Source organism: Misgurnus anguillicaudatus, chromosome 16 (assembly GCF_027580225.2).
Source record: "Misgurnus anguillicaudatus chromosome 16, ASM2758022v2, whole genome shotgun sequence".
NCBI lineage: Eukaryota > Metazoa > Chordata > Actinopteri > Cypriniformes > Cobitidae > Misgurnus > Misgurnus anguillicaudatus.
This window is the reverse complement of record NC_073352.2, coordinates 30,031,077-30,057,580: the sequence shown is the minus strand read 5'-3', so window position 1 is coordinate 30,057,580 and position 26,504 is coordinate 30,031,077. Positions and strand designations below refer to the sequence as shown.

The window sequence follows — 26,504 nt, the reverse complement described above, 5'->3', positions numbered from 1 at the left end:
CTCTTTTATCCAAAGAGACTTTGCTTTACAAAGTTAAACATTTTATTAGTATGTGCGTTCCCTGGGTTTGAACCAATGATATGAGCTACACAGGAGCACAAAAAAATAACTTATAAGATGTTTTTATGCTGTTTTTATGTGTGTTTTTTGCAGGAAAACATGTTTTACCAGCACTTTCTCGTCGATCGGAGGTTCAGGAGCTGAAATGGCGGCTTTACTGATGGTCTGAGCTTCAAACTGTGGACAGGTAGCCGTTTCCATCTATCTCTTTTTCCTTTCAGCCAGTACGTCTCAATCTTTACATTTCCCTGTCAGAGATAAAACACAAGTCCAATAAGAAAACAACTGTGTTTATATATAATGTCATCAATGTCACATGATCCTCATGCTACACGTGGTTCTGTTTGAGGATGTTACAGCTGTGATGATCAGTAACTGTCCTTGATGGTGATGGTACCACGTCTTTCAAAAATGAAATCTACTTTTAAAGGTGCAGTGTGTAATTTTTAGAAGGATCTCTTGACAGAAATGCAAAATAATATACAAAACTAAATTATCAGGGGTGTATAAAGACCTTTTCATAATGAAAAGTTATGTGTTTATTGCCTTAGACGTTTTTATGTACATACAAAGGGGGTCCCCTTACATGGAAGCCACCATTTTCTACAGAAGCCCTTAACAGACAAACTTTTTTACTAAGTTGTCTCCAACGATGACATGTTTGACCGGTGGCGGCTACCATAGCTTCTCTTATATGTTTCAAAAGCAAGAGGTGAGCAGTGGATGAGCCGTTGGTTGCAATTCGCAACCTCACCACTAGATGCCACTAAAATTTACACACTGCACTTTTAAGTGTTCATATGTAGCGCTGCTCAGCTGAATGTGCATTTCCTATAAATAACAGATCAAAGTGAAATCAAAGTGAATGATGATAAAATACACAAATAAAGAGAATTACCAATATAATCATTATTTACTCATTTAGAGCTACATCAAATGCCAAGCAGTTATCTTGGATGCATTATTTATGGGTGATTATATAATTGCAGGTACATTTAGGGCCAGATTTACTAAACGGGCAAATTAGTGCAATTTCAAAAAAAGCGCAGATGGGAGTGTTAATATCTGTGGGTTATTTACTAAAAAAGTGCTATATAAATAACAAAGGTGCAACAGTTGATTTCCATAATGACCAACATGTTCTTTATATTATGTAGGATGATTTTATGTAAAAAATTATTTTGGCTGGGTCCCTGAAGTCCCTGATGAAACGAAAAACACTGAACAGACAGAGAATAATAAAATAATGACACATAATTACATTTATGTCATTAATCTATTAAAGACAGGATCATCGAAAACTTTATGATAGAGAGCAGCCTTTTCTCTCTCTCTCTCTCTCTCTCTCACACACACACACACACACACACACACACGCACGCACGCACGCACGCACGCACGCACGCACGCACGCACGCACGCACGGACGCACGCACGCACACACGCACGCACGCACGCACGCACGCACGCACGCACGCACGCACGCACACACACACACACACACACACACATTTAATTTCCTGTCACAGTCAGGGCTTTCTGTTGACCATTATTGATTTCATACTGTGCTGATTAAATTTCTGTCCTCCAAACTGCAGATAAACCTGCCTCTTTAGATTTGCCTACAGATATTATTTGGTATGTTTATTAGGAAATAATTGCTACTTCACACTATGTAGACGAGCCTGACAAACACACACATTGGTTTGTTTCACTATGTTAAATGCATGTTTTCACATCGGGTTGATGATATGTGCATTTTACAACTTAACAGAAATGCAATATAATATACATAACTATATGATCAGTGGTGTATAAAGACCTTACATAATGAACTGTATTGTTTTTATTGCCTTAGAATGAGTCGTTTTTATCTACAAACACCACAGGTTTCCTCACATTTTTTACCTGGTTGAATAGAGGTTAAATAAATGCAAATAAATAAAATAAAACATAGAAGTTGCCGTTTGGGTGTGCCTCATAAGTCTTGAAAAGTGAAGCCGCTGGCTCTTTGATCGCCCCCTGGTAGCTGGCTGCAGTACAAGTCACAAACGAATGGGACTCTGCTCTAAATAAAAATGGTCGGACATTTTTGGCTTCAATTCATTACAATGGAAGGAGGCGAAGACGCGACGTCGCGTCGTCCATCTTTTTTTAAAGTATATTGTTTTGTTAATACAGTACGTTTTCTTATTCTTCGTACACACCAAACGCATCGCTCTAGATTACTCACACGATTTAACTTTGTGTCATGTGAATGTTGCACGAAGACGTATTTGAGGCGAATAGCGAGTTTTTTTTTCCGCGCCGCTCAATACACATCATTCACATCACCCTGCGCCAGATTGCACGTATTTGCGTTGACTTTGTATATAATCTACTTGCGCAAATTGTTGAATTCGCACTTGGTGTGTACGCCCCATTAGACAATCCCATCACTATAGATGGTTTCATCGGACAATCGTGCGCTGACGCGATACACGTCTGGATCCGAACTTTACTTCTGTTTTTTTTTAATGGTCTGACTAGTTGCTAAACTGATCTCTTGAACAAATACCTCGTCGAAAATAACAAATGTTTTGGTTTCCTATGTAATCTATGTGTTGTTTTTTTGCTTGTTATATAAATAAACTAAGTTTAAAGAACTTTGTTTTTATTTATTCTTAGCGGAGTTTACCGGAAGTTACGGGCGGACCACGACAGCCGCTTGTTTATGTTGTTACAGCACAAACCGTCTATATGCTGCTAAAATTTACACACAACACCTTTACGTTTTTGTAACATTGGGTCGGAGGTAAGCCTTAAAGTCATAAACAGCTTGAGGATGGCTTAAGGATGAGTAAACGTAATTTTGTGATGAATTAATTCTTAAAAGCAGGTTAAGCAAATAAGACAATAAGTCTTATTGTATGTGTCTGTATGTTTGTGCATGTAACATTTTACACTGGCGTCCCCAAGAAGATGATGGATTCCCACTCAGGCATGTATCTCATCTGGTCCTTGAGTTTGAGACAGCGGCTTCCAGCGGCTTTAGCATTGTTTCCATCTGATCCAAAAATCACATTGTTTACAGGAACTGCGTTTACAGAATTTACAGTAAGGTCATAAAGATGACTAACATTTATAATCGTAATAATATGATTGACTGAAAAGCCATCAGCTTCACATCAACATCTGCTGTGCGGTTTGCGTTCTCATAATCGGAGTCTGTGAGAGACAGAAATGTTTCTATCATACAGCTAAAGGTCTTTTATTATGAGGAATAAATGCAGTCAATTACTTACTCTGTACTCTATTATGAAGATTCCTTTCTCTCTTCACAGGCTCTTTCGACATGATCTCAAACAGATTGTTGGGGTGGGAGATAATCTGTGATAGATTTAAAATGTACTTCAGTACTTATCCATTCATGCTTTTACATAAAAAACCTAAGTACTGAAGGATTATCAATAAATGTAAAATATGTATGTACTTTAGTGCATGTGCTATTAAGACTTGATTGTGGGAATGTAAATCTGTTTCATCTACATGGACACATCTCTCCACAAGGAACTCTACATCTACATGGAACTCCACAAGAGAACGAGCGAGTAAAAAAGCATCATTGATCTTCTTGCCATCCAGGTCAGGAAACACGGTGGCCAATCCAGAGCTTACGTTATGCACAACCATGTCCTGTTGGACAAAAACATGGATGTTAGAAGACAATATAAGTGTGCTTGAAAAGAGGAGTTGACAAACATAAGAAGAGGACATGCGAGTAAGGGAGAAGAGAAAAGACGAGTGTGGAAAAGAGAGGAGATGAAGAAAGAGGAAGAGGAGATGGAGAAGAGAGGAGAGCAGGATGACCTGTCTGAACACAATGTTGAAGGGAAAAACTTCAAAGAAAAAGTCACTGGGGATGGGGAAAATCTCCTGCTCCTCTTCATCCTCTTTCTGAATGTAACGATATGCCGAGTTATCAAAGTTTAATCTGAAATCAAATCATTGTACTGTCATAATATCTGACACTATTTAACAGTCAGCTGTCCAACATATGTTTGACACGCGTGCGTTTATGTGTGTGTCTCACCTCATGGTGACATGCGAATAATCTCCCACCAGCTGCTCGGACAAAACCTCCACATGGATGTCTGTGTCATAAAACTGTTTGCCCATTTGTCTCAACTGACCCATGGCATAGTGATTTATAAAGTCCATTAATGTGTGGTTTGTTAGGATAGGACAATATTTGGCCAAGATACAACTATTTAAAAATCTGGAACCTGAAAGTGCAAAAAATCTAAATATTGAGAAAATTGCCTTTGAAAAGTTGTCCAAAATTAAGTCATTGGCACTGCGTTCACTCACAAAAATAAAGATTTGATATAAATTTATGTTAGGAAATTTACAAAATATCTTCTTGGAACATAATCTTTACTAATAAAAAAAGGGTAACACTTTCTATGAAGCTTATAATTAATTATAACCCCCTTTATAATTATTTATAGGCAGTTGTTACTATTCTATAAATATATTTATGAAGACACAACAGCACCTATACCCCATTATAAGAACCATATAGTTACATTTATAATATTTTTTATTACTACTTATGTAAGTGATGCATTTGCATTTCAATGCGCATGCTCATAATCCACTATACACTGATTTATAACTACTCAGTCGTATACTTCCATAAGGGTATTTATAAAGGTGCAGCCTCCATTGCTATACAGACAGTAATGTCATTACATTATAGTAACAACTTATTTAATTATGCAGATTTAGTTCTCTTTCAAATAACGGATTTGATTTATATTGTTATAACCATGTTATAAGTTACTTATTATGACTCATAATACAGTTATTACCCTCTATAAATGCATCATTTATGGCTTTGAGTAGAGTGAAAGTATAGGGTACAGTTTTCCTAATCCAAATTTTAGGTAATCATGAAGATGTTATCTAAAATAGCCATGCTGTGAGTTACTTATTATGAGTCATAATGCAGTTATTAACCTCTATAAATGCATTATTGATTTATTTTTTTGCTTGTTTAATGCTCAGGATTACTTGGGTTTGATATTTTGGTCTAAAAACTAGAATTTTTGTCTTGGGTCGTTTTGCTCATCAGGAAGGCCATCTTGATTTGATAATTTTTTGATATTTTTACTGAAAACATGTTTCATGTTTCTTCATGAAACATGATCTTAATATCCTAATGATTTTTGGCATAAAAAAATTCTTAGCTTGTCTTGTTTTCAGTAAAAATATCTAAACATTCTTAAATTAAGATGCATTTTCTTGATGAGCCAAACTACTCAAGAAAATAAGTCTAGTCAATGTAAAACAGTCAAAACAGTCAACTTAACTCAAACCATTTAAGGAAACCGGTTGCCTTAAACCATTTAAGTTTTAAAACACATACATTTAAGTACTGTGAACTTGTGTCATGTGCAATTATGCACTTATATTTAAGTAGTGTGAACTTAAATATGAGTGCATAAATGCATATGACTCAATTTGTTTAAGTACACAGTAATGTATGCATTTTAAAACTTGAATGGTTTAATGCAACCAGTTTCCTTAAATGGTTTGAGTTGAGTTAACTTTCAGGTTTTACAGTGTAGTTTCTAGACCAAAAATATCAAATTTAAATGATTTTGTGCATAAAACAAGCAAAAACATTTTTTCTTGAATTTTTCTTGAATTTGGTGTTTAAGAAAATTGTTTAAGATTTTTGTGCTTACCCCATTGGCAGATTTTTTTGGCACTGTTCAGTTGAGCTGGTGTGCAGTCGACATTGTTGAGGAATTTTTGCAGAGTATTTTCGTGTTGTTGACTGGCCTACGCTATGCCCATTTTTAATGCGTCGTTATTTAATATTTTTCCCGTCCTGCTGTAATGTTTTTTCATCTGATCTTTCGCCCCCACCACCTGTTGCGCCTCTGTGAACACCAACCCTAAAAAAGTCCCAAGGAGATTTTCTGTCTCTTAAAATATAAGTTCCACAAAGTTCCTTTGACTAAAAGTTTGTGGGGAACCAAAAAGGTTATTCTATTACATTTCTGCAAAGAACCCATTCTAGCAACTGTAGTTGAACTGTTCTGCAAGTTACTTTGGATGAAAAAATTATATATTAAAGTGAAGGGAAATAGGTATTTTTATCCCGTTGGAATGAAGCATTGTGGCTATAGCCCTGCAATAAACTATGAAGACAGAAATGTCAGGAGGAAACGTCTGTCATATGATGCTGAAACAGATCTACATCAGTACTGACTGATAATCTGATAATCTCCTATGAAAACAAAGAGAAACACACACACACACACATGCATGCACGTACGCGCACACACACAATCTTGGAAAGAGGTCCACAGAAGTGGGATCAGGTTTTTTATGGAGGGGTTGGCATGGGGTGTGCTAGGGACTACATGCTTTGCCCCATTTAGCTCCTGTCGTTTGGCTAAAGTTGCAGTAATGATGTCATTGTCAGGGTCTGAGGTAAGTCTATAGAAACCAGCTCACACACTGCTGAAGTCTCACATACAGACACTGAGACAGCACAACAAAACATCAGGTCCTCCAGTCCAAACACAGGTAAGACAGAACCGCCCGCTCACCTGTCGTGACTGTTATATGTGTGTGTGTGTGTGTGCGCGGGGGTCTGTCTCTCTGTGTGTGTGTTTGTGTGTTTTCAGGTAATCTAACCCACACACCAGCTGTGTACATACAGTGTGTCTGATCTGTCAAATCTAAATTTTTTATTATGACAAGATGCATCCCGTTCTGGAAATGCTGTGTGTCCAACAGGTATAAACTTTAGTAATACAAAAAAGAGGTTGAGATAATGGAGATATTAATATACTTCAGGATGAACTACTAGGTGCTTAAATGCAAGACATAATGTAAGTGCTTGAAATAAATACAAAGTCAAAAGGCGCTTAAATACGTTTCAGTCAATTTACCTTATTATGTTTACAGATTAGACAAGATGCAGAGCAAACAGAGACAGCAGCAGGCGCGGATCTTCCTGAGTACAAAGGGAGGTAAGACATCTGAATTCAACTTTATAGACACCATTGTTGACATTCCTAAACCTGACTAAATGCTCAGTGGTATAGCATTGCATCAGCAATGTGAAAGGTCATGCGTTCGAACCCAGCGAACACACAGTGATCAAATGTATACCTTGTAATGTACTGTGTAAGTTGCTTTGGATGGATCAAAGTGTCTGTCAAATGCATGAATGTTCATGTAAAATAAAGAGTCATGGCCTGGACCGGGCTTTCATATTTGATTGACAGCAGCAAAAATGGATCAAAGCATAATCTCAGTCAGTGGAGCATCTAATTTAAACACAGGGAATCCTGAAAACACTTTATATTAACTCCTCCCTTATGTTTGTGCCTAATCTGCATCACAGAAACTCCAGCTTGGATGAATCTGGCTTCAGAAAGAATAATACATCAGGGTACAGCTCGTACCATCAGTTCAGATCAGCTCATCTTTGGCACATTAGCAGGAATTCCCTCAATGAAAATGAGACTTGAGGGCGAGTCTGTTTCTTTGAGGGTGTCATCATACTGACAGTCTATTTATAATCTCTACTGTTACCACACAACAAACACGACAACAGCAGCTCATGACATCACAGACTGGCAGACATTACATTTGTGTCGACAAACTATTTTGCCTTTTAGAGTAACATTTATAAACAGTGAGTCCAGACAGATAGGATGGAAAGAATGGGTACGCTAGGCAGGATGGGTAGGCTGGGAAGGATGGATAGGCTGGGTAAAATGAGTAGTCTAGGTAGAATGGACAGACAGGGTAAAACAAGTAGGCTATGTAGGATGGATAGGCTAGGTAGGCTGGAAAGGATGGCTAGATATTCTGGGTAGGATGGATAGACTAGGTAGGCTGGGTAGGATGGATAGGATGGGTAAAATGGGTAAGACAGGTAGGATGGAAAGGCTGGGTAGGATGGATAGGCAGGGTAAAATAAGTAGGCTAAGTAGGATGGATAGGCTGGGTAAGGTGAATAGGCTAGGTAGGATGGATAGGCAGGGCAAAATAAGTAGGCAAGGTAGTATGAGTTGGATGGATAGGCTGGGTAGGATGGGTAAGATGGGTAGGATGGATAGACATGGTAAAATGAGTAGTCTAGGTAGGATGGATAGGCAGGGTAAAATTAGTAGACTAGGTAGGATGGATAGGCAGGGTAAATAAGTAGGCAAGGTAGGATGAGTTGGATGAATAAGCTTGATAGGCTGGGTAGGATTGATAAGATGGGTAGGATGGATAGGCTAGGTAGGATGGATTGGCAGGGTAAAATCTGTAGTCTGTGTAGCATGGATAGGCAGGGTAAAATGAGTAGTCTAGGTAGGATGGATAACCTGGGTAAGGTGAAGAGGCTAGGTAGGATGAATAGGCAGGGTAAAATCAGTAGTCTGGGTAGGGTGGATAGGCTGGGTAAAATGAGTAGTTTATGTAGGATGGATAAGCTGGATAAGATGGATAGGCTAGGTAGGATGGATAGGCAGGGTAAAATCAGTAGTCTGGGTAGGATGGATAGGCTAGGTAGAATGGATAGGCAGGGTAAAATCAGTTGTCTGGGTAGGATGGATAAGCTAGGTAGGATGGATAGGCTGGGTAAGATGGATAGGCTAGGTAGGATGGATAGGCTGGGTAAGGTGGATAGGCAGGGTAAAATAAGTAGGCAAGGTAGGATGGATAAGCAGAGTAAAATAAGTAGTCTGGGTAGGGTGGATAGGCTGGGTAAAATGAGTAGTTTATGTAGGATGGATAGGTTGGATAAGATGGATATGCTAGGTAGGATGGATAGGCAGGGTAAAATCAGTTGTCTGGGTAAGATGGATAGGCTAGGTAGGATGGATAGGCTGGGTAACATGGATAGGCTAGGTAGGATGGGTAGGCTGGGTAAGGTGGATAGGCAGGGTAAAATAAGTAGGCAAGGTAGGATGGATAAGCAGAGTAAAATAAGTAGTCTAGGTAGGGTGGATAGGCTGGGTAAATGAGTAATTTATGTAGGATGGATAGGTTGGATAAGATGGATAGGCTAGGTAGGATGGATAGGCAGGGTAAAATCAGTAGTCTGGGTAGGATGGATAGGCTCTGTAGAATGGATAGGCAGGGTAAAATCAGTTGTCTGGGTAGGATGGATAGGCTAGGTAGTAGGGGTGCACCGAAATTTCGGTCGCCGAAAATTTCGGCCGAAAATGGCATTATCGGTTTCGGGCCGAAATAAAAAATCCAGCCGAAAATGTAAACCGAAAATGAATGTCAACCGCGCCCCTTTCATCTGTGCGCTAGCGCTTGGGTTTCACTCAGCCTCACGGTGATCAGTCGTCTCCCACCCCTCCCCTTCGTGCTCAAGCAGGTTTCACTCAGGGTCCAGCTGTTTGCACGCGTCTGCAAAGATTAAGAATGTCTTGATGTGTAAACTTTAGAGAGAGTCGCGCTATGTGTCTCTTACTGTAATTCATTAACGTACATTTGGCGAATAAAGCAACGAAACACAACGTAACGTTTTTATGTGGAGCGACTGTTGCGCTGTTTGGGATTCACCATCAGTCTCTGTATATGCATGCGTTTAAGTGCCCTTAAAGCCGAAAGTATACTAGGGACGTCCGCGTATGCGCGCCATCATTTTGTCATCAGGAGGGTCCGCGGCCGGCCGCGCGGACCGTCCGCGTGCAGCCCAAAATTTGAGACCGCACAGACAGTGCGCGTACAGTCCGCGTACAAAATATTTAGACAGGACACTCCACTACAAACAATTATACAAAGGAAATAGACAGCATTTGCACACATATCGTTTTTCTTCTTTAATTTTATTTCATCCATAAACAGAAAGCTGTGGAGCATGTTTGTTACCATATTGTTTGATTCCTGTTCTTTGTTGTCTTCTTGTTTGTTCTAAACTGTGTTTGCAATGGTGGATCGTTTCTTTTCTTCACCTATCCTAATGTTTTAATGTACTGTAAATGTCTCCAAATCAGTGCTGCACTAGAGTAATAATTTGAATAGAGACGCGTTTAAAAAAAAAACAAGCAAACATAAATTCTCTCTGTTATTGACAGGGCACATATAAACAAAATTCTCTCCACAGTATTCTTTTTCTAATAAAAACATTTGTTTATGTCTGTATAGATTACAGTCAGATTAACCTACTGAAGTCTGTGTCATTAATGTTGATCAAACAACCCATGACAAAGAGACAAATAGCTCTAAAAAATAATAATATATTTAATTTATTGTGTTATGATTAATTTAATTTGATTTCTGTACCTAATGCTAATTTCAGACCTTATTAATGTACAACTTTGTTCTCTTTTATAAATGTTTGCAATTTCTTTATTGTTTATTAGATTTTTCCCACCTGCTTTTTGCTGATCCGAAAAATAATCTGATCTGTGCCTCAAAAACTGTAATGTGATCCGAACTGTGAGTTTTTTTATCCGTCACACACCCCTAGCAAAGTTAGCACACAGTGATAGCCATAAATGCAATTGTACTAATAATTGGCATAATAATTTATTTCGGTGTTTCGGTTTCGGTTTTTCGGCCTTGGTTTCCTTTTTTCGGTTTTCGGTTTCGGCCAAGAATTTTCATTTCGGTGCATCACTACTAGGTAGGATGGATAGGCTGGGTAAGATGGATAGGCTAGGTAGGATGGATAGGCTGGGTAAGATGGAAAGGCAGGGTAAAATAAGTAGGCAAGGTAGGATGAGTAGGATGGATAGGCTAGGTAGGCTAGGTAGGATTGATAGGCAGGGTAAAATGAGTAGTCTAGGTAGGATGAGTAGGAAGGATAGGCTGGCTGGGTTGGATAGAAGGGTAGGATAGATAGTGTAGGATATACACTAACCTTAATGTGTTATTTAGTACTGTGTCTTGAATGATACTTATCACAGTCAGTCCTTCAAATACCTGAGGTCGAGTGACTTAATAGAGAAAATTCTGATATTTGTGAAGTTTGAACCTACAACGTTTTATTATCAGCTCAGAACTTTTGTTGGGTTACACCACAAACAGTGACTTTGTTGATGTGTGTGAAGGTCTGAACTTGGGAAAGAAGGTCAGCGTTCCAAGGGATTTAATGCTGGAAGAGCTGAATCTTACCAATAACAGAGGATCCAGAATGTTCCAGGAGCGCCAAAGAAGAGCGGAGAAATACACACTGGAGAGCACAGCGGGTTCCCCCATGGTCATATACGTAAGAGCGCCAAACCTGAACATACACAATACTATATAATAATGTTATTTATACCACGGGTCTGTTGATTGCTGCATTCTGATTGGCTGAGAAATGATCTATGGGTGTTGATTATTTTTCTGTAAACCGCACACCTAACTTGTCAAATGTCTTAAAAATAGGCACCAGAGCATTGTTTGTGGTAACCGTGGTATAAGCGGAATAATGGACTCCGGTCCTTTGAATTATTTGAAAATAATGCACACTCCGCTTCGCGTCACGGCACTCCGCGCATTACCACCTTGGTGTGCATTATTTTCAAATAATTCAATGGCCCGTCGTCAATTATTCCTTAAATAATCAATGCAAAACTGACTTTTCTTGTAAGAAATCATACGTGTACCAGTGAATATGCAAAATTTATATTATCTCAAGTTATACCACGGGTCTATTGAATGCTGTATTCTAATTGGCAGAGAAATGTTCCATGGGTATGGATTAATTTCTGATAACCGCAAACCTAACATTTTAAATGTCTTAAAAGTAGGCACCAGAGCAATGTTTGTGGTAACCGTGGTATAAGAGGAATAATTCACTCCAGTCCTTTGAATTATTTGAAAATAATGCACACTCCGCTTCGCGTCGTGCCGCATTGCACCTTGGGTGTGCATTATTTTCAAAAAAATCTGCCAATGGGGTGAGCAAAAAATCTTGAACATTTTTCTTAAAAACTAAATTCAAGAAAAATTCAAGAAAAATTTGCTTACCCCATTGGCAGATTTTTTTGCTTGTTTTTTTGCACAAAATCACTTAAATTTGATATTTTTGGTCTAAAAACGAGACTTATTTTGTGTATTTGACATTCTTTAAGTCAATAACAAAAGATATGGGAGTTACATTTTTTCTCTGATATTTTTTACTATCATTTACTATTTTTTACTTATCACAATTATATGGTTTATCTTTTTTATTTTGCTTTCCATCAGAACGATATGGAACAAAATCAAAACCAGAACCCGACGCAGGGGGAAAAAGAAAACCAGGGATATGCAGTGACCGGTAGACACAGTCTCATCACCAACCTGAAGAACTCAGTGGCTAAAAAAGGCAACCCCAGCGTCCTAGCACCAGGTAACGTGTGCTGTTTCTATTATTTCAGTCTTTGTGGCCTGTATATTAATAAAATGTTGCTTTTCAATAACAATTGATTGATCTTGCTTATATAAAGTTATCATCACAAGATATAACATGACTGGGTGATATTGTCCCTAATACAAAGAGTATTACAATGAAAGTGTACTGTATGGTTATTTTAAAGGTGCAGTGTGTAAATTTTAGCGGCATCTAGTGGTAAGGTTTCAAATTGCAACCACCGGCTCAGTCCACGTCCCAACCCTCGCTTCTGAAATGCATAAAGAAGCTACGATAGCCACCACTGGACAAAAATGTCATCGTCGGAGACAACTCAGTAAAAAAGTTTGTTTGTTAAGGGCTTCTGCAGAAACATGGCGGCACAAAATGGCGGCTTCCTTGTATGGGGAACCTCTGGGTTTGTAGTTAAAAACTTCTGATTCTAAGGTAATAAAAACATTACGGTTCATTTTAAACTCCAATGATAATATAGTTTTTTATATTATTTTGCATTTCTTTCAAGAGATCCTTCTAAAAATTAGACACTGCACCTTTAACTCATTGTTGGGTTACATATAAATATTTTCTGGGTTAATTTAAAAATCACTTGTTAATGTGCAGCAACTGTTTTGCAACTCTTCCTGACGTCTCTCAATCGAGTTTCTGCCTGGATCCACTAAACCCAATTAACTGTCTAATGCTTTTGCTCTTTCTGTGGACCCCTTAATAAGCATCTCCTGTTTCTCTCCTTATCTGCCCGTGGCCCCGAGGGATCGTCTGAATATCCAGTAGCGTGCATATGTGCTAATGCCTGGCATTACATCTCTATGTAGCATGCACGAAAAGGCACCACGAAAGCAACGTTCCCTCTATAACTGGCACTGTGACTCATGAAGAGCCATCCTGTCCTTTTAGGTTACACCGGGCCCCTAAGAGAGATCCCCCGAGAGATGTTTAATTCCACGGCCATGCCGAAATTATATTGTTCCCCTTGGCAAGAAGCCCTCGGACACAACCAGGAGCCTCTGACCTCCTTTAACAGCCAGACACCTCCACAGAAACTACCACCAGTTAACTACAGGTGCTTCAACAGGTATTAAGTCCTAAACACTTTTTCAAATGTTAAGGCACTCTTAATATCGAAACGTTGTGGCTGGGGTGAAGGGGCAAAACATCTTTGTGGCAGGTTTAAGCTATCGTGACTTCTTAGTTGGCGAATATGCATCAACAATGCCGCTTAAAGCTCACGGGACAGCTACATTGTTAAAGGGATAGTTCACCCAAAATGAAAATTCTGTCATTTTCTCATCCTCGTGTTGTTTTAAACCTGTATGAATTAATTTTTTTCTGATGAACACAAAAGAAGATTTTTTGATAAATGAAAAAAATTATTCATTCAATTTACTCAAATTTTTTAAGGTAAGTGGTTGCAATCAATTTATTTAAGCTATATTTAAACAAAAGTTTTTTTATTTTACTTTACTTTACTAATCTTTTTTGTTTAAATGTGGCTTAAATAAATTGATTGCAACCACTTACCTTAAAAAAATTGAATGAATATTTTTTTCAGTGCAAAAAAATGATTTTCAAGAAAAAAAATTCTTAGTGTTTTTGTCTTAATTTCAGTAAAAATATCTTTGGTAACACTTTAGTATGGGGAACACTTATTGGTTATTAATTATGACTTTTGCCTGAGTAAACTCCCAATTTACTGCTAATTAATAGCTAATAAGGTAGTTGTTGTAGACGTTAGGTTTAGGTATTGGATTGGGTTAAGGGATGTAAAATATGGTCATGAAGAACAAAGCATTAATATGTCCTTTATAAGCACTAATAAACAGCTAATATGTAAGCTAATAAGACACTAGTTAAAAGTGAGAATTGGTCCCTATACTAAAGTGTTACCATATCTTTTTCTTGATGATCAAAACAACCCAAGAAAATAAGTCTAGTTTTTAGACCAAAAATATCAAATTTTAGTGACTTTGTGCATAAAACAAGCAAAAAAATCTGCCAATGGGGTAAGCAAAAAAATCTAAACACTAAATTCAAGAAAAATTGAAAAAAAAAATTGCTTACCCCATTGGCAGATTTTTTTTGCTTGTTTTTATGCACAAAATCACTTAAATTTGATATTTTTGGTCTAAAAACTAGACTTATTTTCTTGGGTCGTTTTGCTCATCAAGAAAAATCATTTTTTTTGCAGTGTAACCATTGACTTCCATAGTAGGAAAAACTAACAACAAGGTTTGTAACATCATGATGATGAGTTAATGATGCCAGAATTTCCATTTTTGGGTGAACTATCCCTTTAAAACACAAAATTAAGTTCCATCAGATCTCAAATTCAGTCGGTGTGACACGTGACCCTGCAGCACATGGGTTGGGACATCTGAGCATGATCAGGGTTTCCCTGTAATAACTACTTAATTAGGAAGGGATCAAGTCCATTCTTCACGGAACTGAATGTAAGAACATGATATGAGAAATGGCCTTGAGGGTCATCAAGAGGTTTCGGCACATTAGCATGATGGTTATGTGTCTTAAATAGACACAACAGGACCAATCCACACTATCAAATTATGAGTTCCACTTGATAGCCCCTTGGAGAACTGTAATGTTTCCATTGCGCCGTCTTCCCATTTGAAACGAGAGCCCGTCCTTGAGACCGGGGGTCCGCAGAGGAAAGATTGACTTAGGGACTATTTAAATACATCAGACGAGAAACTATGGCTTTCAGCTATAAAGACACATTGAGCACACAGGAGATCAAGTTTCTTGCACGCAGTTGTGTCCCCATGCGTCAAAGAAAAAACATTTGTGGGGAGGTTTTGGTTTGGGGAGTTTTGGGGTCCAAGATCACAGCTAGAATAAGTTATAATAAATATACTTATTTTACAGTTTTGCAGATTAATGAATAAATGCTACAGAATCACACCCTAGGCTCAAAAAGAATAAACTATTGTGCAATTTAAATAATATGTCACCCTGCCTGTGAAAACCCAGCTATCTTTAATATTGACTAAGTAAGGTCATTTCAAATATTGAAATCAATGAATGAATCAATGCAATCAAATTGTTGCTCCAAATCTCATCATTAGATTGAGACTTTATAGCACACATCAATAGTTTTCACAAATAATTCCTAATAAAGGGATAGTTAAAAAATAAAAATTGATCAGAAGCCTCATTGACATCCATAAGTATGAAAAAGGGAAAAAAAAGTCAATGGGGCTTCTGATCGGTTTGGTTAAAAAATTCCTCAAAATATCTTTTTGTTCATAAGAACAAAGAAATGTATACAGATTTGTAACATAAAAGTGAATAAATAACATTGGAGATGCTCTAGAAGGGGAACTTGTATAATAATTCAGAAGGGGGTCATCAACAACCCTCATAGGTTTGGGTTTGTTCTCAAATTTCCACGAGGTGCAACTGGAATATTTGTTTAATATTTCTTTCAGAGCTGCAGTGCCATTTGGAGGACCTGTGCGCAGTCAACGAGTGATTCCCGTCATTGGGTTCGAACAACCAGAGATTCAAAATCTACCTGGCGTGACCCTGGCCATGATCTCCAAAAGGCCCAACTTCAACAGAGCCCCGCGGGGATGGGCCACCGGATACTCGCCTGAATCAAATGACCTGTGAGCCCGCCGCACATCCACATCTGTAATATTAAAAGAGAAGACGACTGTTGTGGCATAACAACCTACCTTTTGCTCTTTTGGACTGTTTCCTGTAAATGAAAGCTCAGTTGTAGTCACGCTCGATTTATCTTATAGAAACACGACAGAGCTAATCGGGATGAATAGAAAGGACAGATGCTTTTAACTAGGGCTGGGAATCGATTCCAAAAAGAATCAATTCTTCGATTCATTCTTTTGGAATCGAGAGACGATTGCAAAGGATGGAATCGATTCCATAAAAGGGAATCAACTCCTGTTTAACATCCTTTATAAGAGTAACTCACCCCTATGAATCACATGTAAATATAAGTTTGCACTTCAGAAAAATATAAATTTATGAATTCTCTCTCTCTCTCGATGCAGTGTGTGTGTGTATGAAGCTGCGTATAATAAAGTGCTTTTTTAAAGTTGGACGGATGTAAACTATATACTCACATTTAAATGCAAGATGAGATGAGAGTACCCTTGTTCATAATAAAAACCTTTAGAGAGAACAGAGCAAGACTATATTAAGAGGAAGATATTGAGAAATAGCATTCGTCACATTTACAATTTGATCTCCAGAGATTTTCTGCATTCTTATGCAGATCATTCATTTTTTAATATACTTAAAACACTGTTTTATCTATCAGTATAGCATATAGTATATGTACAATTCTCCCACAAAATAAATACATCACCCCTTGGGAAATTATCCAATTTGACGTTCTTTAGTTTGAAAACAGAAAAAAATTAAGAGTTAAATTTGTTAATACATTAGGAAAAGATGCAATATCATATAAATAAATATCATTACACCATATTATGATTTAGGTTTAATAGTAGCCTAAGTTTGGAATTTAATTCAGGGGTATGTTCATAGTAAAAGAAGATATTGAAAAAAATTTTAAAACAACAGTGATGAATTGATTCTAGAAATTAATTTGATTTAAGAACCAAAAATTGATATTGATGCAAACATTTCAGAATCGACCAGCTTTTAACAAAAAAGCTAGTTTAATGCGGAGCAGTTGCTCACCGGACGGTTCACATTTCTTTTGTGCGCGCAAATGCATTATTTTAAATGTATACCACGGACATACTGAATACTGTATTCTGATTGGCTGAGAAATGTTCCATGGGTGTTGATTATTTTTCAATAACCGCATGTCTAACCTTTAAAATGTCTTAAAAATAGGCACCAGAGCAATATTGGTGGTAACCGTGGTATAAGCAGAATAATTGACTCCGGTCCTTTGAATTATTTGAAAATAATGCATGGGTGTGCATTTTCTTAATTCAACGGCCCGTCATCAATTATTCCTTACTTAAACATGCGGCAAGCAATCAGGCAGAAAGTGGCGTGTCGCATTTTCCATGTGGTTGTAGACGCAAAATGTGAACCGCCTCTAAAGAAAAACAAGACAGACATTCATAGCTTTAAAGTCCAAATGTGGTTGCCACACCATAAAAAAATGTTTTATTTACCACCCAGCCAAATTTGAATGATTAAACCCCTCCATATAAAAAGTTATCAATTTCTTTGAAAAACATGCAGAATTCTCTGCTCTCAAACACTTGGGGCTGAAACCACGACCACTTGCGGAAAAGCTGCGGTCTCTTTAAACTTAACAATTGTGTTAGGGGCGGGGCCATGCTCAGTGGCTCCAGTGCATCATTGAGCCACAGTTTTAACCCCGCCAAACTATTCAACAAAACATGTCCAACTCCAACATCTATATTGTTTAGAAACAGTTCTCTGAAATGACTTTACACAGACTTTAACTAAACTAAGCAATAATACAAAAAGCAGAGAAATGCTGGAAGTGCTTCTCGAGTGTAGAAGTGTGTAAATACCTAACAATATGTAAAAAGTATCGACCCCATAAAAATGCTTTTGGTCACATTACAACCCAAAATCAAGGGGCAAACACAACAGCACTGATTTTTTGTGATATTATTTTCATAGCGATTAATGAGATCAACAAATTACTTTGCAATACACACTGCAAAAAATGATTTTCAAGAAAAAATTTTCTTAGTATTTTTGTCTTGTTTTCAGTAAAAATATCTACAGATTCTTGAATTGGGATGCTTTTTCTTGATTAGCAAAACGACCCAAGAAAATAAGTCTAGTTTTTAGACCAAAATAATTCAAATTTGAGTGATTTTGTGCATAGAACAAGCAAAAAAAAAAAATCTTGAATTTAGTGTTTAAGAAAAATGTTCAAGATTTTTTGCTTACCCCATTGGCAGTTTTTTTTTTTTTGCTTGTTTTGTGCACAAAATCACTTGGTCTAAAACTTATTTTCTTGGGTCGTTTTACTCATCAAGAAAAAGCATCTTAATTTAAGAATTTTTTGATATTTTTACTGAAAACATGACAAAAATACTAAGATTTTTTTCTTGAAAATCATTGTTTGCAGTGCATAAATACTTAAATGTTATAAAATATCAAATTGTTAATAATCTGAAAATAATATGTAGTATATGATCTCATATTGTACATAAACTTTGAAACATTAAAGACTTACAACACACAGAAAATGTTCACGACATTTGCTTTAATGTTCTCAAAAGATTACAGTTACAGAAGAAAAATAAATACAAACAGAAAAAAAAACAATTTCTGAAATGATCAATAAATCATGTATTCAACCCTAGAGAGATGTATAACAAAGGTTTTATTCTTGAATATCTCATGTGTGCATTTATACTGAAGAATTAATTTAGTATTTCATCAAGACTTAATCCAGCGGGAGCTGTGTCTTTAAATTAAAGAGCCACGCTCAGAGATTTGGCAAAATACAAGAAGCCATTGCAATTTTCTCCTTGTAAGCATGCCAGCGTCAGATGGAGAATAAGAGCATGTTTGTAGTTGTAGAATGTGACGCATGAGGTACTACAGTCGTTAAGTGACTGTCGATGAACTTGCGCTGGCAAAGCATACAACAGCATCACAATCCACCGGACTTATAAAGTCAAACTCAATCCAACCATCACCATTTATCATTACTGGCAACTCCCACGGCGTGTGCACCTAACAGAAAGGGCCATCTATTTACCTGCCAGTCACCAGCTCATTTCATGATATCACAGATCACGCTCCGCCTTCTGATGACATCACATTCACCAGTTCACATTCATCTTCCGCTAAATGAACAACACCTGATTGGCCAATGAAGTCCAAGTGGGAGGAGTTAATCAATCAGAGTGGCGAATGGCAGAGTGCGCACCCATGCGGTGAGGATCCTGGGAGGGGTAGTGAATGAGGCCAGGAGGTCTTAAACTCATCGGTGGAGGTGGAGGAAGACCCATGGGGTGGAACATGGGATGTCCAAAACCTGAAAAACACAACCAAACAACAAAAGGGGTTTAAACCATTGTTTTCAGCAACTAAAACACTTGAGGCACAGCTAAGCCGTATACCTGGTGGTGGTGGGTTTGGGAGTCCAGGTGGAGGGGGAAGACTGAGGTTCATTACTGAAGAACTGCTAGGGTCCAGATTAAAGTAATTGGCTGGGGCTTCATTCTCCAGAGCTGTAGGTGGCGGTAGAGCTAAAACACACATAGACATTTATTAATACTCTTATTACAGGGGCTGTGTACAAAATAGATTCCTATACCCTTAAATAGTGCACTCTTTGAGGGAACAGCCATTTTTTTAGTTGTGTCCGAAATGATAGTGGACATTATCAAGGGCACTTATTCAATCCCATAATGCACAGCAATTATGATTGTACAACTGATGTAGGATCTATGGTAATAACAAACACACAAACACATACGTGCTGGCAGACCAGGTACTGGATCCAGTCTGGTGCCCATCTCACTGAAGCCGTCACTGATGTCTTTGCCTTTAGCGCCTTGAGAACGACCCCACTTCACCGCCAGTCTACGTCCGTTAATAATGAGCTTGTTGAAGGATTTCTCAGCGGCTTGCTCCGCTCCCTGACGTGTGGCGAACTGAATGAACGCACACTGCTGCTTCTGAACCAGTGTGATCGTACGAATTTCCCCGAACTGATAGAAGTAACTCCTGCAGGAGATGAGGAGACATGAAATGTGGGTAGGAGGTCGAAGTGTTGCCAACTAAGCAATACAATATAGTTATCATTTTTATCCGCGTTTTATTTTGTGCCACCATACGTACTCGTGTAACTACTCATGTAACAGTTTTTAAATAGGTAAAACATGGAAGTGTTCGGTGGCATCCCTGTTTGGATCCTAAGGAATGAATGGGGCTAGGCTAAATGCTAACACATTCACGGCACGCTGTACAAAGATTAAGAGCATGCATGGAAAAAAGATAGGTATGTATTAATTAATCTAAGTTAAGGTAAGAACATAGTAAACTATTGAAAAACTGTGGTGTGTTCCTTTAATTAAAGGCTGTACGAAATAGTATGCAGTATGGAACTTAGTAAAGTAGTAAAAAGTAGAAAAGTAAGCAAATAGTTTGCTGCATGCATAATATTTAATTTAGGCATGTAATTTTTCATTCCATGCATGCAGAACATTTGCATACTGTGCAAAGAAAGTATGCACACTAAGCAGTCCGCCATATGCATTCGTGTCAAACCCCATTTCTGCACCAAACAAACAAGTGACAAACAACACAAGTAGATACCTGAGCTCAGAATCAGTAATGTCTTCTCCCAATCCTCCTATGTATAATGTAGTGATGGACTTGTCCTCGGGCACGTCCAGGTGTGGCATGGCAGACGCTCTATTCAGCAGTTTATTCGCCACCGGGTCATTGATGCCGTAATAGCGATCTTTAATGTTTTGATCGGCGAGAGGGTCATCGGGATCTGTGGGCTTCTCGTGCCTGATTAGAAATAAGTGATTTTAGCTGGTCCAACAGCACCACCGTGTGGACAGTTATCAACATTACAGTCCCACCGTTTTTATTTTGTGTACTAAACTAAAAGGTTCAGCACTGAAGGTCTCACCTGTATGGACACTCCTCTCCTCTCTTGCATTCTCCCTTTACCCAGAATGAGCAGATGTGAGGTCTGTTGCGTTTGTAGTACGGTGACGTTCGGGCCAGTTTGAGCAGCATGTCGCTAGGTTTCTGAGCTTTACCCAGCATCCCCACAGGCCTCGTGTCATCAGAGTTCTGGATCTAAACACAAATGAAAGAGTGCATTTAAAGTTCTTAAAAGTGGGCAGCTATCCCTACATCGCCTGGGGAGCAACTGAGGCTAAGGTGCCTTGCTTAGTCGCATCCTGCCAGCCACGAGAACCTTTGGGTCACCGTCCCAACTCTCTAACCACTAGGCTACTACTACCGCCCCCAAAACTGTAAAGATACTTGTAATGTGCATTATGTAATGTGACTCAACATATACAATACCTCTCTCTCCATATTCTGTGTGTAATATTCCTTGTTCACATCGGATCTTGGCATGTCGTCTTTAATGGACAGACTTGTGTCTCTGACCTGAATAGGAAGACCTGAAAAAAGGAGAAAGTTGTGAAATGAACCAGCAAATATAAAGATATGAATGTGTGATTTATAAAGTAGTTTTACCTCAAACAATGATGGACACAAGGGACATTTCGCAAGACTTTTTTTAAGGTGTAAATTAAATCTTTGGTGTCTCCAGAGTATGTATGTGAAGTTTTAACTCAAAATATCATATAGATAATTTATTATAACATGATAAAATTGCCACTTTGTTGGTGTGAGCAAAAATGTGCTTGGGTGTGTCTTTTTAAAATGCAAATGAGCTGATATCTGCACTAAATGGCAGCACTGTGGTTGGATAGTTTAGATAAAGGGGCGGTATTATCCCCTTCTGACATCACAAGGGGAGCCAAATTTCAATGTGCGTTTTTTTCACATGCTTGCAAAGAATGGTTTACCAAAACTAAGTTACAGGGTTGTTCATTTTTTAATTTAATAGGTTAATATAAGAACTTGGGGGAAAACTCAGATTTTCATGATATGTCCTCTTTAAAATGCAAATGAGCTGATGTAATGCAAACACTGATTGCAATGGTGGTTTGTTGAAATTGAAAGTCGATTGTGCTGTCAATAATTTTTTTCTCTCTCTGCATTAAATTGCATTGTCGTGGTTGGATAGTGCAGATTAAGGGGCGGTATTATTATAATAAGATCCCCTTCTGACATCACAGGGGAACTAAATTTCAATTATCTATTTTTCACATGCTTGCAGAAAATGGTTAACCAAAACTGGGTTGATAAAAGCACTGGGGACCCATTATTGCATTTAAAAATGGATAAATTCAGATTTTCATGATATGTCCCCTTTAAAGATATCAAATATTCTTTCAAAAGGTGATGGGGTTCAAATAGACAATGATGTTTCTATATCGGTCCTAGTGTTGTGGGTGGGTTAAGGTTCAGGTATTTGAAACCTACCGTACTCTAGGTCCAGCAGACAGGTCTGACAGACATTTTTCATCTTACTGCAGGTCTGACAGACTTCAGTTTTCTTAAAGCGCATTCGCACACCAGGACACCAGCGGAAAACAGTGAACGGACGAGCACAGATCTTACATTCACAAGTGAAACGTTTACTTAATAGGAGTCATTTATTGAACTAGTTTACTTGAGTTACACCAGCCGTTACCTCACCTTACATTCTTTGCCATATTTTTCCTTGGTCTGCAAAAAGAAAGAGAAAAGTGAAATGAAGGTATCTATCATCCACTGATAGAAAGGGCTCGAATATTCACATTAATTTAGTAAATAATGGAGGTCAGTAAAATAAAAAACATCCCAATCTCGGTTTAAATGTGGATTTGAAATATACGGATTTGTTCATTATTATCTTTACAATCTTAACACTGTCTTACCAGACAATTACATATTTTTGTACTTTTATTACACATACTAGATATTATTTATTGAGTATTTGTTGGACTTACCATACGAATATATGGATTTTCACCTAAACATGTTTGACAGAGAATAGGGAAGTCCTGCAAGGAAATGTCTGATATAAAGATCACAAAAGCACAGACAATAATTGATGAAAGTAAACATATACATACAAATGTATTAAAACGCAGTTTTTCGTGATCTCATTTTTCTAACTTTAGTTAGTGTGTAATGTTACTGTTAAGAGCATAATTTATAATTAATATAATAATACCTGCAAAATTATAAAGCTCAAAGAAAATTCCAAGCGATATATTTTCTTTAACAGAATTCACTTTTTTAAGGACTACAGAAAACAGCCGGTTTGGACTACAGCCATCTACTTCCCGGTTTAATGACGTCAATATAAGAGTTTTTGATTAAACTCCGTCCACAGGAATACATCAGTCACCAGCTAAGCTCAAACGGCTCTGTTGTCGAATCACAACACACTAAACAAACTACACAATCAAAACGCGTTGCATGTTTCTGAAGGAGGGACTTCACAGAACAAGGAAGACATCAGCCCGTTTTGAGGACAGTGAAACCAGCGCTATACAGATAAGTAAATTGTGTAAAAAAGAATGTGTTTCCCCCCAAAACATGCACACGTGTTAAATTGTGCTCTGTAAACACAACCAAAGCTTCAAAACACAGGAAAAACAGGACATTTAAAACAATGACTTGACACCTCTTCTATGACTATTTGCTTTCAGTAAAAAAAAAAAATGTGGTTATTGCAACAAACCCATTGAAAAGGTCTTCATTTTATAAAATAGTTGTCATTATTTTCTATTGTTTATTTATGGTAGCAAAGCTGTTTAATAATTATTAAATAATTTTATAATCAAAAAACTCAGTTTGTATTAAAAAAGTTATACCCTGGAAAGAATGTTTAAAACATTGAAAATAATTGCTTTAAAAAGAAATAATGACATTTAAATTATGAAATTGATGGTGAAAGAGTCACTTTTAACTAAACTTTGTAAAAGTTCAAACCTATATGCGTATACATATTACATTTATAAGAACTTGGGACATAATAATAATAATAATAATAATAATCTTTATTTTATATAGCGCCTTTCAATGTTACTTCTCAAAGCGCTTAGGGCGCTTATAATGTAAATCATAAAAATCTTCATTTTTATCAACTCTGACATGGAGATGCTTTCCATTGCTTTAACCCTTTAAATGGCGCAGCTCCTTTTTTGGGAGGGGGGTGAAAAGGTGATATACACCTTTAAATTTGGGATGCATAACGATTATTCACGATTAATCTATAGCAAAATAAAAGTTTTTGTTTACATCATATACGAATGTGAAGGAACGGTGAACAATATTTATGTATATATAAATATGCACACATGCATGTATAATTTTAAGAAAGGATATATATTTATATATTAAGTATTTAGCAGAATTAAAGTTTTTGTTTCATCATATATGTGTGTGAACTGTGAATAATATTTATGTATATATAAATATGCACAAATGCATGTATAATTTTAAGAAAGAATATATATTTATATATTAAGTATTTATATATAATATAGATTATACATAAATATACAAATGTATATACACACATAAACATTTCTTAAATATATACATGCATGTGTGTGCATTTATCTATACAAAGTTATTATACACAGTTCGCACACATACATGATGTAAACAAAACCTTTTATTCTGCTATAGATTAATCGTGATTAACCGTTATGCATCCCTACTTCAAATTAATATTTTGTTTGGTCTAGAAGCCTAATTTTGGTCTTGTTTTAAAGAAAACACTTTAATGTGTCTGGAGGTGAAAATATTAATTTAAAACAAAAATGTTATAACAGTTTAAATTTATTGTAATTAATTAAAAATATATATATAATAAAAAATGAGGTTTGTGTTGGTTTGCTGCATACTCTTGTCACAAATTAATAAATGACAGTCACTGCATTATTATTACTGCTAAAAGGTTTTGAAATATGAAAACTACATTATTACACCTTTCCAACGTTATATAGTTTGTCGTGATAGATTAACATTTACATGCATAATATTAAAGTAAACTCAGGTGTCCCGCTCATGGGACAGCGATGCTGTATAAACTAAAGAGATCTCTGTAAAGTGCCATCTCAGCAGAATCTAACATGTCAATCACATCATTAGAGGAGCTAAAGATAGTTTAAGCAATCACAGCACTGATATCTGATAAAGGAGAGAGCTGTCACTCATGCTTTACCACTACAAATTCACACACATTTCAACGCATGACTGCACATCAAACCTGTTGTAAGAAGCTAAATATTTAAGGCATTTTGATGCTCATATGAATGGTAAGAATGACAAATGATTTTGATGAATTGGCTCTGTTTAAACAAGACAACATGTGTTGACTTCTGATGATAAAGAAACAATAAAACACATAAAAAGTTCAGCCTTTTTGGATTGCACGTGCATTTGCATACTTATCCTTGTCAACTTTCTGCTTGGGGCTGGAAACTGAACAGTCATAAAATAATTTCAGCCAAATTATCCCAAAATAACCCCAAAGCATAAGTTCACACCACAACAACAAACATTATGATTATGATAATGACGTCTAAAAACTTTAAAATGCATGTTAATGGTTAAAAAAGCAGATATTTAGTTGACAACATGAGAAAAAAATCTGCAGTAAAAACAACGTTATGAATAATTTTATGGCGTTATTTTACTGGGTTTTAATACACACGTGCACGTCGCTCGCGTTGACTGACAGTGCAGCTCTTGTTTAACTAAAGGGACACGCTAATAAAGTGGTATAAACTGTGTGACATCTTTTATAAACATTAAAACGTTACAAACCGAATCTTCCCAGTTCTGTCTGTTGTATGTGTTTGATCCCAGGGACGTCGCCATCTTCCGCGCGCACACCAAGTGGAAGTGACGTCCCTTAACTCACCAGTTGGGAACAATATTTTAAAGAATTGGAAATACAAACGGGAACACATAAGAATATAACCAAACAGACAAATAAACTAGGAGTACGATATAAGAAAATGCTTGCAAATAAATTTACGTTCACCCTAAGCAACTTACAGTGTGGTCTAAATGCCTGTATATGACAGTATTACTGTCAGCTGTTAGCCAGTAACTTACTGTAGATTTTAATGTATGTTATTTACGGTTTGTTCAAAGTTAAATGAACATTAAACATTAACAAGTCTTTATCTTTACATAGTAAAACTATAATAAAAGCCTCATGCAAAGCATATAAGCATTCTGGGAACCGAATTTTTAATGTTCAATTCTTTGAACAAATTTTGACAGTAAATAATCTACAGTAAGTTACTGGCAAACAGCTGCATAACTACAGCATTTTTTTTTACAGTTACTGTGGTTGGATAATGCAGATTAAGGGGTGATACAATTATAATAAGATTCCCTTCTGACATCACAAGGGGAGCCACATTTTCAATAAGCTTGCAGAGAATGGTTTACCAAAACTAAGTTACTGTGTAATCTTTTTCACATTATCTAGGTTGATTGAGGCAATAGGGACCATATTATAGGA

The 26,504-nt window shown here is 37.1% G+C and overlaps 2 protein-coding genes and 1 long non-coding RNA gene across 5 annotated transcripts; 1 reads left to right on the top strand and 2 right to left on the bottom strand.

The window, feature by feature from the left end:
* Positions 1-2,286: 2,286 nt before the first annotated feature.
* Positions 2,287-4,178, bottom strand: LOC129422845 (uncharacterized). Its single transcript, XR_008637554.2, has 4 exons — positions 3,533-4,178; positions 3,345-3,429; positions 3,180-3,267; positions 2,287-3,106 (listed from the first exon to the last, which is right to left on the bottom strand). It is a non-coding gene; the product is annotated as an uncharacterized lncRNA (long non-coding RNA).
* A 2,287-nt stretch (positions 4,179-6,465) lies between these two features.
* On the top strand, positions 6,466-16,426 carry myoz3a (myozenin 3a). 2 transcript variants are annotated; one of them, XM_055178994.2, is made up of 6 exons: positions 6,466-6,642; positions 7,027-7,091; positions 11,127-11,284; positions 12,250-12,394; positions 13,310-13,487; positions 15,859-16,426. In XM_055178994.2, the coding sequence occupies exons 2-6, from the start codon at positions 7,037-7,039 to the stop codon at positions 16,040-16,042; spliced, it is 720 nt and encodes a 239-aa protein (XP_055034969.1). In that variant the 5' UTR covers positions 6,466-6,642; positions 7,027-7,036; the 3' UTR covers positions 16,043-16,426. The 2 variants fall into 2 exon arrangements, with proteins under 2 accessions (XP_055034969.1, XP_073710591.1); XM_073854490.1 differs by lacking the exon at positions 6,466-6,642 and adding an exon at positions 6,797-6,855.
* Positions 16,427-18,603: 2,177 nt separating this feature from the next.
* LOC129422682 (pre-mRNA-splicing factor RBM22) lies at positions 18,604-25,911 on the bottom strand. 2 transcript variants are annotated; one of them, XM_073854489.1, is made up of 10 exons: positions 25,796-25,911; positions 22,960-23,013; positions 22,667-22,696; positions 22,451-22,583; positions 21,419-21,519; positions 21,015-21,187; positions 20,690-20,890; positions 19,848-20,098; positions 19,489-19,599; positions 18,604-19,403 (listed from the first exon to the last, which is right to left on the bottom strand). In XM_073854489.1, exons 1-10 carry the CDS (start codon positions 25,847-25,849, stop codon positions 19,264-19,266), a joined length of 1,248 nt encoding a protein of 415 aa, XP_073710590.1. In that variant the 5' UTR covers positions 25,850-25,911; the 3' UTR covers positions 18,604-19,263. The 2 variants fall into 2 exon arrangements, with proteins under 2 accessions (XP_073710590.1, XP_055034702.2); XM_055178727.2 differs by having other exon boundaries at positions 19,489-19,617; positions 25,796-25,906.
* Positions 25,912-26,504: the final 593 nt, after the last annotated feature.

Excerpts from the sequence above, each read along its gene's own strand:
- myoz3a (XM_073854490.1), top strand. The coding sequence starts at position 6,812 with ATGACAAGATGCATCCCGTTCTGGAAATGCTGTGTGTCCAACAG. Across the intron at positions 11,285-12,249 it reads GTTCCCCCATGGTCATATAC|AACGATATGGAACAAAATCA; the intron begins GTAAGAGCGCCA and ends GCTTTCCATCAG. Across the intron at positions 13,488-15,858 it reads AACTACAGGTGCTTCAACAG|AGCTGCAGTGCCATTTGGAG; the intron begins GTATTAAGTCCT and ends TATTTCTTTCAG.
- LOC129422682 (XM_055178727.2), bottom strand. The coding sequence starts at position 25,849 with ATGGCGACGTCCCTGGGATCAAACACATACAACAGACAGAACTGGGAA. Across the intron at positions 22,584-22,666 it reads AATATGGCAAAGAATGTAAG|ATCTGTGCTCGTCCGTTCAC; the intron begins GTGAGGTAACGG and ends TGTGAATGTAAG. Across the intron at positions 19,404-19,488 it reads CCCAAACCCACCACCACCAG|GTTTTGGACATCCCATGTTC; the intron begins GTATACGGCTTA and ends TGTGTTTTTCAG.